An 11,928-nucleotide genomic window follows, 5' to 3' on the forward strand; every position below is an offset into this window, starting at 1 on the left:
ATCTCGTGACAGCATTTCATCAGCTTCATCCAAGACAAACATTTTGATGTAAACAGGGCGAAGTGATTGTCTCCGCAACATGTCAAACACACGACCAGGAGTACCAACAACAACATGAACCCCACTGGAGAGAATGCGCTGATCTTCGCGCACACTAGTCCCTCCAACACAAGCATGAACCTTCACACTTTGCTGGGCAAGTTCAAGAGTGGGTGGAAGAACCAAAGCTTGGCACTCAACCAAGCTATAATCTAGCTGCTGCAGAATTCCAGAGCAGAATGTTGCAGTGTTTCCAGTTCCAGACTGTCTCGTCATATGAGGTGAAGAATTCTTCTCCATCAGCCTCACACATGACTACAATTGCACAAATCTTTGTTGATTTTATCAGCGGAATAGGTTGAGGTCCGGCGGGCGGCTAAGGTGAGGTTGCCGCCCGCCGGGGAAGCGAAAATACTAGGTTTTAAACCAGCTCTGATACCATGTAAGAAATAATGTATAGAGAAAGAGAGAGAATAAATTGTATGTATTATTATTGATTGATATATTGATATCAATTACAATGATTCATGATTCCTATATATAGAAGAGGGTGAGTGTGTAGTAGGTAAGGAGTAGGTGAAGTGGAGGTGGTAGTGGTGTAGTGGGTTAGGTTTAGTGGAGTAGGTGAGGTGGTAGTGGTGTAGTGGGTTAGGTTTAGTGGAGTAGGTTTAAGTGGGTGAAGTAGGTGGAGAGTAGGTGGATTTTAACAGTACCTCAACGGGCCGAGATCTTTGATCTTAAACTCCTTAGCCAACTGCATCTTCAAATGTGTCACATCCTCTTCATCATTCCTTGTCACAACTATATCATCCACATATACAATAAGCACAGCTACCTTATTTGCATTGTGTTTGACAAACATGGTATGATTTGCATTGCTTTGCTTATACCTAAACCTCAACATTGCTTTAAAAAATTTGTCAAACCAAGCCCGAAGAGACTATTTCAAACCATATAACGCTTTCTTCAACCTGTAGAGTTTCCCAACTATAAACTGAGAGGAGAATCCTGGTGGCACATCCATATAAACCTCCTCCTCTAAATCCCCATGAAGAAAGACATTCTTCACATCTAGTTGTTGCAAAGGCCACCCTAGGTTAGCTGCACATGAAAGGTTGGCTCGAATGAAATTCATCTTTACTATAGGAGCAAAGGTTTTTTGATAATCCATTCCATATGTCTGAGTATATCCCTTGATCACTAGTCTTGCTTTGTATTGTTTAATTGTCCCATTTGCCTTCTGCTTAATGGTGAACACCTACTTACATCCCATTGATTTTTTTTCACTTGGAAGGGAGACTAACTCCCAGGTATTATTCTAGCTTAGAGTTTGCATCTTTTCTATCATAGCTCATTTCCACTTAGGATCAGTAACAGTTTCTTTCCAACCTTGTGGGCTACACACAGAAGATAGAGACAAAAAAAAGCATGATCTACAGGAGACAATAATCATAGGATACAAATTTAGAAATAGGGCGTTGAGTACAAGCCTTAACCTCCTTTCTAAGAGCAATAGGAAAACTTAAATCATCAATAATAGGATTGTCAACTATTAATGAAGAAATAGAATGAGGTACATTACCTGTAGAATCAGTGAAACAGGATCTGGAACGGCATAAGGGATGATGATTGACTTGGTGGCACAAGAGATGGTTTCTCTTTCTGGCATCGTGAATAAGTCTTAAAATCAACCTTACCCAAATGGCCCCCAATGTCAGGCTCAACACCAAAACAACTCTTAGGCTCCCTCTTACCACAAATAACAACCTGCTGACTAGGAGTGAAAAAAGATAACTTATGCTGATATGGCCTCATCTCATCTGCAATCTCATCTATAACACTCTCCCCTGGAGGAGATGACAGAGAAGAAGTAAAAAAGGACTCAGATTCACGGAAGGTGACATCCATACTGACATACACTTTTCGAGTGTGAGGATCATAGCATTTGTAACCCTTCTGAGTAGAAGAATAGCCAAGAAAGGCACAACGCACGGCTATAGGATCAAGCTTTCCCTGAGTACGAGGTTGCAAATGAACAAAACAAACACACCTAAAAACCTGAGGAGGAAGGGAAGATATGGAATAAGTCACAGGAAGATGTGCAAGAGGAATTTGGAATTGGTGGACACTGGAAGGCATACAGTTGATGAAATAAGCAATAGTAAGAACAACATCATCCCAAAAAGACTTAGGAACTTTCATGGTAAACAAAAGGGAGCGAGCAACTTCAAGAAGATGGCCACTCTTGCATTTAACAATTCCATTCTGCTCAGGAGTGCCAACACAACTAGTCTGATAAAGAATGCCATGCTCCTCAAGGTATGCTCGGAAAGCTCCATCAACATACTCAGTCCCATTATCACTCCGAAGAATTTTAATGGTAGCAATAAAGAGATTGCGTACCATTTTATGGAAAAGGTGAAAGCAAGAAAAACCTCACTTTTAGTTTGAAAAAGATAGACCTAAGTCACACGGGAATAACAACCAATAAAAGTGACAAACCAACGATATCCAGAAGTAGACACTACGGGGGGAGGCATATGAACAAGCATAAAAGGAAATATACTTTTTTAATTAACTGAAGGATAACAGTACGTTTATGCTTAGCAAGTTCACAAGCATCACAAACAAAAGTGTTCCTAGAATAATCTCAAACTAAGGAAGGAAAAAGTCTTTCTAAAATACTAAAGGATGGATGACTTAAACGACGATGCCATTGATGAAGGAGGGGAAGAGGATAACCAATAGTGCATTGAAGAGGCTGAGTGTTGGACAACGGTAATGGAGGAGGAACAACATCCATAAAGTACAATCCACCATATGCTTTACAACTGCCAATCGTTTTCCCTGTAGCCAGTTCCTGAAAGACACAATGAGTAGGAAAAAATATCACTAAGCAGTTTAGGGAAGTAGTAAGGCTACTAACAGAAAGTAAGTTGGTAGAAAAATTAGGAACATGAAGCATGGAGGAAAGAGAAAGTAAAGATGAGCAATGAACAGAACCCTTGCTGGACCACTCTAACCTTATCCCACCCAAAACAAGGAGAATAAGTAAAGAAAATACTAGAGGCACCTGTCATGTGATTAGTAGCACCAGAATCAATAATCCAAGAAGGCGATGAGGATGTACTAAGAGCACTAGCAGAAGTACCTGTGTAGGCAAAATTGGAAGAAGTAGGAGTCGAAGACACTGTGGTAGATGGAGAATCAAGTCGAGCCATCATATGCCTGAGAGTGTGTAATTCATCTTGGGAAAGAGTACTGGGTTCACAGGAAGTACTAGTTGCAATCTTAGACACACGTGCTTGTGGATGAGCTGTACTACCACGGCACCATTCAATTTCCAACAATGCTCACGATTATGTCGGTCTTTTCCACAATAATCACACTTTAAACAATCCCGATCACCTATGATACCCTTACTACGAAATTGAATTGAACTAGGCTTAGGATCACAAGTAGTAGGAGTCACAACCAAAGCAGATCGATGTTGAATAGAGGGACGGACCATAGCACACCGATTTTTCTGTTGCTGAACAAGAGCATAAACCTCTCGTAAGATGGGAAAAGAAGAGCGACCCAACACTTGAAGGCGAATTTGATCATACTCCAAATTAAGGCCAACAAGGAAGTCATACACGCTTCTTTTCCACGGTTTGCTAAAATAAAGTTGCATCCTTGGAACAAACAGCCCGGAAACTCTGATAATAATCCAGTTATTGCCAGAAGCTACTTAATTTAACATAGTACATCGCGAGTGAGAGATCCTTCTGATCCAAGACTCGAAGTTTCTTCCTCAACTCATGCTTGTGCGTCATTACCCTACTGAGAATACATTTGGGAAGCAGCGGTCTAAATCTTATAAGCAGTATCCAGTAGAAGAAAAGACCTATTGATTGTAGGCTGCATAGAGTTAATGAGCCAAGTCATAACCAAAGCATTCTCAGACACCTATTGAGTATGCAAAGGATCATCATAGGCATGTTGAGGAAGATCACTGGTAATATAACCAGTCAACCGGCGAGCAGCATAGCAAGACTACAAGAGCAGGACCAAATCAGGTAGCTGGTGCCATCAAGTTTCACAGGACTGATTTGAAGAGATGGGCTATCGTTAAGAGTCACAACATGATGTTGCCTATAGTCCGCATTGACCGAAGGATCCTTATTCTCACCCTTAGCCATTCAAAATTAAAACCACACAACAGGGACAACCCAAACAAACAGAAGCAAGTCTAAAAAAATAAACTCGGGACTAGTATGTTACTTGTAGAGCCCAAAAAACAAAGCTAGACCCAAGCAAACACTGTTGGGACAACACCTATATGAGCCGAATCAGTCATTCAAGGAGAGAAGTCCCAGAGAAACTGCAAAACATGAACAACAAAGGCCAACAATGCACCAGTCGGCTCCCAAGGACTAGGGAGGAAGAGAAAAATCAACTAAAAACCTCACTATCAATGATTTCAAGAAAAACCACACATTTTTTCAAAAAATAAGGAAAAATAGAAAACCAATCAAATAATGAGTAAAAAATTAAAATAAAATCATAGGGCTTATTTTCGGCCCTAGTTGAATATGCTGAATATATATATATATATATATATTTTACAAAATCTGAAGTAAAAAACGAAGAAACAAGGGCAAGAATAAGAAATCTTCAAGGAGGAAGATATGGCTCTGATACTACGTCAGAAATATAGATGAAGAAGAAGAGAGAAAGAAGATTTTATTGATATGTAGAATTGTGTGTTTTGCAATGAGATGATGTAGCCTATTTATAAGGCAAAGTAGATCAGAGCTTATGCCATGGATTACATCATAAAATAGGGTTGATGTCATGGATGACATCAGAATAGGGCTGATGTCATGGTGTGTCATGGATGACATAGACACTAACACTTAACAACAGACATGTTCACATAGTCTGTGGGACTGATGTTGCTTTAGTCATCCATTGACAAGCTGCGTTTGTTGAATGTCTTCATGCCAGCTTGAAGGGAAGTGTTGAATATAGGAATTAGAATAATTTTATTTTTAGTAGATTGTATAAAATCCATGATTGTGTGAATCACGGATTTAGAGCCTTGTTTATATTGTTTCCTAAATTGTATCATGAATATATTTATACATGGCCTCTACCTCATTTATAGGTAAGCCAATACCATTGTTTTTCATTCTATTCTCCTAGTCACCACTTCCTTCTGGCCGCCGCTGCCGCCGCCACTGGCAGTCACCCAAGTTGCCAACCCCTCCCTACCTTTAGCTGCCACACCACAGTCCCGTTCTACCCTTCCCTTTCTATGCAAGACTCCTTATCTCTCCCTCCATCCCTTGTGGATGTCTCTGTCTTTTAGGGTTAGGATTAAGGTTTGAAAAGAAGGAAGGTGAGAAGTGGGGGGCTATCAGGGCAGAGGGAAAGGGAGGGGATGGTAAGCGGTAGGAGAGAAGAGGAGAGGGAAGTGAGCATCGGACCGGGGACAAGTCGGTGGAGGAGGTGACACTTGCAGCAGAGGTGGCAAATGGTGGTTGGGTGGGTGGGTGGGAGTAGAGTTGGGATGTTTAAACATAAAAACCAAAATTCAAATTTAGAAATGGGTGTCCAACATTTTTTATTGGGTGCATTTAGAGGGTTTTTTTTTATTGGTTGCATATTTTTTATAATACTAAGATTGCCCATCAAAATATAAATGAAGATAAAAGAAATGTTACTTGTATCCCTATTTCTTATGCTTTTCTTTTTTACTTCAAATGAGAAAACATAATCATTTCTTCTCGTCTTGTAAAGTTAGAGACCACAATTATTTCATTTCTTTTATTATATGATGTATGCATTTTTTTTCTAGAACCTTTTTACTCATTTTTTCAAGACTTGGTTCACCATTGGCTTCAACAAAGGGTTCTTCTAGTTTACGGCCTATCTTCATTACATTGCTTGTGAAAGGCACAAAATGCTATATCCCAAGATGATTGAGCAAAGGAAGAGATTTAGGGGCTTGTGAAACGGGAGAAAAAAGACTTATTTCCTGATAACAATCCTGCATTTTTCTTCATTAGTTCACAAATGATGGCAAAAGATCTTCTTGTGCAATTGTATCCGTAATTTAGTTGACAGGATATGCAAAGAATTATGGACTGATTCAATTGAAAACTTTCATGGGGCTAACTTGATAAAGTTAAATATTAGTTAATGCCTAATGGGATATTTTTGGTCATTTTGTTTATAAGCGAAGAAACAAAAGGCCATCTCTACTAGTGGAGACTTTGGGTAGTTTGTTTGGTTTCCATAATTGGCCAATCTAACATCTGCAATTTTTGGAGTTACATTCATCTTATGAAAATACTTGTTTGCCTGATGATTATATCCACTAGACAAATGAATAAACCTTAATTTGATTGATCTCCAGAGGATCCCAAAAAAGTTTGCTGCGAAATATGGGAATGAACTCACTAGCATTGTCACGTTAACTGTTCCAAATGGTCGAATTTGGCATTTGGGAGTGGAAAAAGCTGACAACATGCTTTGGTTTCACAACGGTTGGAAAGAATTTGCAGAGCATCATTCTATCAGCTGCGGATTCTTCATATTGTTCAAATATGAAGAAAATTCAAAGTTCAATGTTCATATATTTGATTTAACTGCTTGTGAGATTCACTATCCAAGAAATACTATTAGCATTTCTGAAGAACCAAGTCATGGAAAACAGTATCCAGCAAAGGATGAAGAGGAAGTAGAATTTCTGGGCATAAATACTTGTAGCAATTCTGTCACGAGGCAACCAGTGACAACCCAAGAAAGAGAGAAGGCGGTTAATGCTGCCATGATGTTCAAGCCCAAAAATCCATTTTTTACAGCCATCTTGCGGCAATATAATGTTCACCGTCGTTGTGTTCTGGTTAGCCCTTAAAATCTTATTTTCAATATGGCAGAGCCATTTGTGTTGCTTCCTTGGTTGTGAATATATTCGTCTGATAACAATGTTCTATGTTTTCTATTTACATAAAACATGAAACAAGATTTTTTTTGTATTTTTATTTTTTTTAAATTTATGAAAATTTGTTTGGCGTAGACAAATATTTTGAAGGAAAAAGAAGAAAAAGAAAAGAAAGAAGAAGAAACATGTTTAGTGAGTTGCTGGAGGTGGTGGTGGCCGTTGGAGTGTTTCGGAGTCACGGAGTGGCTAGACCATTGGATAGCCGAAGGGTAGCCGAACATCTCCAAAGAGTTGCTCATTGGAGGTCAGAGGTGGCCGCAGGTGGTGGACAATGATGGGTGATGGGGGAGGGAGGAAAGAGAATGAAAGCTTGTTTTGGAAACAAAAGAAAACACTTCTTTTTTTTTGTTTCCAAATTTTTTGAAAATTGTAGAATATATTCCACTTTTATGAAAATGAAAACAATATATCGAAGAAGTTTTCGTTTCTAGTTTCCAAAAAAATGAAAATGAAATTTGGAAGCGTTGACAAACGATCCAAACTATGTGTTATAGAACCATGGAAGCTAACCAAATATCTATGCCAATAATATGTACGAGTGTGATTTCATTTTGATATTTAAATTCTTCTTGCTTGTGCAGTATGTGCCAGCCAATTTTGCACGGAATCATCTGAATGCGGCTTTGAAATTCATTGAACTTCAGGTTTCTGGTGGAAAACGGTGGAAAGTAAGTTGCTTTTGTGTGGATGGTAGGGTGCTAAATCTAACCAAGGGATGGTCAACATTTATGAGGGAAAATCATTTGGTGGAAGGGGATGTTTGTGTCTTTGAATTGATCCAGGCTAAGGATGATGTGCTGAAAGTGTCCATATTTCGCACGCAAGGCAGTGAAGAAACCTTCTGACTTCTGAAGTGAAACTTAACTGAACTTTCTCAGGTACTTATTTCTCTTTGGCGGCCCTCTTGTTACTATTGATTTTGTTGCATCCATTTAACCTTTTGTCTTGGTTGCTGATTTGCTTGGATGCAGTGACTTTTCTTTATGTGTTTTGGGGGTGTTCTGTTCTATCAACTGATGTGGTTTGCACAAATGGTATGCCAATGCTGATGTATCGTGTATCACTATCACCATCAGCTTTTCAGTTTAACTTGAAACCTTGCATTGTTTGTTCAGTTGTTAATAAAAATGTGTTTTTGATTAGGGTTTTTAATTAATGGTTGAGTCTGTTAGGAATTCGTAACACCTAAATAGGGTCTGTAGAATATGAAAAAGCGAGAAGAACAAACACAATATTTACTTGGTTCACCTCAAAACTAGGATTATGTCCATGGTTGCTACGGTTCCATAGTTACACTGTGATTAGAAAAGTTGTAAGAGATATAGTGATAGCATCCGCTTAACTGCATATAAATAGAATTAGAATAACAGGTCAGAAGTGTGAAAATACCAACAATACCCTTACTCCAAATTCAGGTTGGGGCCAAGGCCTCCGAACACCCACCTTTGGGCAAGGGGGCCCTACCCCTGCCAACTTACTGCAAAGTTGGATGTTGTAGTTGAGTAGTTAATGTACAAGACTCATCAAGATTCACATTACCCAATGGAGTTTTGAAATTATCGAACCAGAACCAACAAATTTTAAATTTTGAGTACTATTCTGGTCTTTTTTTCTCTTTTCTTTTTTGAGCACTTAGCATTGTTGTTTCAGTTGTCCTTCCATTCACAGACCTTAGATAGCTTAAGAAGGCAGATGACCCACTGCTGCAGATGGTCAAGGTATGATCTTGATTGGATGGTTGGATTTACAGACTTGAGTTATGGATATGATTACCATAATGAAGTTGGATCAATCTTCCATTTCAGCACAGCACATGGTCAATTCTGAGTCTAATTAATACTTGCATGGTCATCAAAATTGATAATGAAGAGTAGGATGAAAGGAATAGTGCAGAAAGAGATGTAAGAAGAAGCTGTATCACACCAGTAATGCTGGATTACCTCATCACATATTCATGCACTCTGTTTGGTTTAGCAGGAAAAAAAAAATTTCAGAAAATATTTTTCATAATTTTCTTATATTTTGATGTGTCCTTAAAACTAATGTACACTTGGGGGGGTGGTGGGACGGGTGATGGTGGTGGTGGCAGCGGTGGTAAATAGGGATAGAGATGCACATGTGCAAATGCTTATGAGTTCCGAGCAGGCATGGTATTTTCTGCATGGATTCTGGAATGGATAACATTGCATTGCGACATATCTGTTTGGATGCCAGGAATTTTGAAGTGAATAAAAATGTGATTTTTGGATTTTGGTAATTCCAGTCTTTGAAACGAATTGAAATAGGAGATTTATAATCATTTCTCAACCTAAGCAAGAATATAATTCACTTTGAAATCTCACAGTCCTAGATGAATGTTAACTATATAAGAGTAATAAAATTAGTTGGACTTAAAATATTTAAAATTTTATCTTTTCAATCAAAATTCTTCACAAAACTAAACACTTCAATAACATTGATGGTAATTTTATTACTGGCAATGAAATTTGTAATAATGATATTTTCGTTCTCTCTTGAGATTTTGTTATCCATGCATAACCTCTCGGAATCAAGAAATTTTTTTAGTTTTGGCATTGGTAAAATGTGTAAAACATTCTCTTTATCTCTGTTATGATAAGGTTCACTAATAACATTTCGGAAAATTATTATAAAAATAAACCAAGTCCTCAGTAATAAATCTAACCTTAACTTTTTATTTATTTTAACTCAAACCATAAATTTTTAAAATAGTATCAATTCTAACTATCCATTGTATCTGTTAGTTACTAACGGAGAATGGGCAATTTAGATAATTTAACAACTCTTTTTTATTTTATTCACATTTCACCTACCTTTTCTATTTCTCTTTCCAAATTCCTCCTCAAATCCCCCAACCAAACACAGCATTAATTACTGTTGACAGTCATCTCTCACCCCTACCATCATCGATCACCACCTCTCATCTTTCCAAATCCACTGCCATCACTTCATCTCTTTTTCCCGTCAAATGTTACTCCTCTCATTCCTCAGCTCAATGCTACCTCCTTGTTCCTTCTCTAGTCAATAGCTATTGTCAGCTATTGTCACTGTTTAGCACCACTGACAAAAAGTGATTAAATTGTCTAAATTGCTCCTAATTTGTGAGTTATTGGTTAGAATTGATATTATTTTTAAAATTGAGAGTTTAAACTGAAATAATTAAAAAAATTAGGGTTTCCTTTAACAATTTTTTTGGGACATTTTAAAAAGAAGGGAAAAATTGTTGGTAAATTCAAGTTGAGGGGTGCGTTAAGCATTTAGTCCAAGATTAATCTTATTTGGTGAGAATTACACGTGTGAAAAAATTACAGAAAAAGTCGCTGTTGCTGAATAGATAAATAACGGTATATTTGAACAAATAGTTTGATATGTAAACAAATAGATAACATTTGAATAGATAGACAAATAAGTAAACTTAGAACATATAAGTATTTATTTGGACAAACACTTTCCTTTGGGCTTAAAAAAATTTAAACTTGGGACTATTAGCCTAATGTTGTGTTTGATTGGGAGATTTGAGAAGAGATTTGGGAAGGGATTTGGAAAGGGAAAGGAAAAATGTGTAAAATTAGGTGAAATTGAGGTATATTTTATTTACATTTCACCCACATTTTTCATTTTATTTTCCAAATCCCTCTTTAAATTCTCATACCAAACACAACATAAGTGTTTTAGAAATGGACATCTAATTTAAGTGCACTTGAAAAATAATATTTTATTAAAATCAAATATTTCAACACTATAAATATCAAAATTAATTTAATTTTACCATTCTTATTTTAACACACTATATATTTATATATAAATATTATATTTTCCCAATTTTGTTGCCACGAGCCACACTTTTCTTGGCCAGCATCCAATTTATTTGTCAACCAACCATCCCATTCCAACCTTATCCAACTCCTCTCATCTTTCTCCTCACAGAACCTCCCCATTTTATTCTCTCTTGCTCTCTCTCAATTCCCAGAAACTTTCATACCCCATCCCCAATCAGGTAAACTTTTTACTCTTGCATAGATTGACAACACTTTCTTATATTCCTTAATTATAGTCTGTTTATGTGTACTATTTAAGCTTTATTTTTTGGGCTAAACTCCTCATTATATGTATATATATATAGCAGGTTGTGGGTAAGATGACAATGGCAACAGCAACAGCAACAGCATCAGCAACTCTGTCTGCGGCAACATTTGCCGCCACCGTGAGCTCAGGCCGGTCTTCCCAGAGGAGAAAAACCAGAGTAAACTACATTGGTGGAATGAACTGTTTTAGTGGGCTTAAAGCTCATAACAATGTGGCCTCTTTAGGCGTTCCTGTTTGCACTGAACAGTCATTTGCCAAGATTGTTAGCTCTTTGAAGCTTCCATCACTAGGCAGAGGTGGTGGTGGTGGTGCTCTGTCTTCCACCTGTGACGCAGCTGCTGAGATATTCAAGATTGCAGCAATCATGAATGGGCTTGTTCTTATCGGAGTTGCTGTGGGTTTTGTTCTTCTCCGAATCGAAGCCTCGGTTGAGGAATCTGAGTGAGAATTTTAGGTTTTTTTTTTTTTTTGGGTGATGGATTTGTGATTGTATCTTCTTTGTTGATTCTTCGTTTGATTTAGAACTGTAATTTTTTGGCTGCTTAAACCAAACTACCACAGTGGTTTATATTATAAAGCAGTGGCCGATCTAATAATTTTTATTTGATGGGTCGTGCAAAGACTGAAATACTAATTCAGTCATAAAAATTTAAAATAAAATAGAAAGAAATTTTAACACGGACTACGGTATTGTTTTTGTAATAAAATATAAATGTATGTACTTTTATTAATTAAAATAAAAAAAAAAACCTATACTAGTGAAGTGTGTAGTCTGAATAATTTGCACAAAC

The 11,928-nt window shown here is 37.4% G+C and overlaps 2 protein-coding genes across 3 annotated transcripts in view; both read left to right on the plus strand.

Moving 5' to 3' along the window:
* LOC114257355 (B3 domain-containing transcription factor VRN1) overlaps positions 1 to 9,290 on the plus strand; it is a 33,162-nt gene extending 23,872 nt beyond the window's left edge. The window contains exons 2-6 of one of the 2 annotated variants that reach the window (XR_014364322.1): positions 6,446 to 6,934; positions 7,615 to 7,911; positions 8,005 to 8,067; positions 8,684 to 8,751; positions 8,839 to 9,290. Coding sequence is in view for 1 of the 2 variants with exons in the window: in XM_028197110.2 (XP_028052911.2) it covers positions 6,446 to 6,934; positions 7,615 to 7,878 (753 nt within the window). In the remaining variant the exon portion in view is untranslated. Of the gene's footprint in view, positions 1 to 6,445; positions 6,935 to 7,614; positions 7,912 to 8,004; positions 8,176 to 8,683; positions 8,752 to 8,838 lie in introns of those variants that run through there. The other variant, XM_028197110.2, reaches the window with a different exon arrangement.
* A 1,905-nt stretch (positions 9,291 to 11,195) lies between these two features.
* Positions 11,196 to 11,582, plus strand: LOC114257395 (uncharacterized). The gene has a single exon (XM_028197151.2). The coding sequence runs from the start codon at positions 11,196 to 11,198 to the stop codon at positions 11,580 to 11,582; it is 387 nt and encodes a 128-aa protein (XP_028052952.2).
* The last annotated feature ends 346 nt before the right edge of the window (positions 11,583 to 11,928 follow it).

Source organism: Camellia sinensis, chromosome 3 (genome assembly GCF_055761805.1).
Source record: "Camellia sinensis isolate YWXY chromosome 3, ASM5576180v1, whole genome shotgun sequence".
Lineage (NCBI taxonomy): Eukaryota > Viridiplantae > Streptophyta > Magnoliopsida > Ericales > Theaceae > Camellia > Camellia sinensis.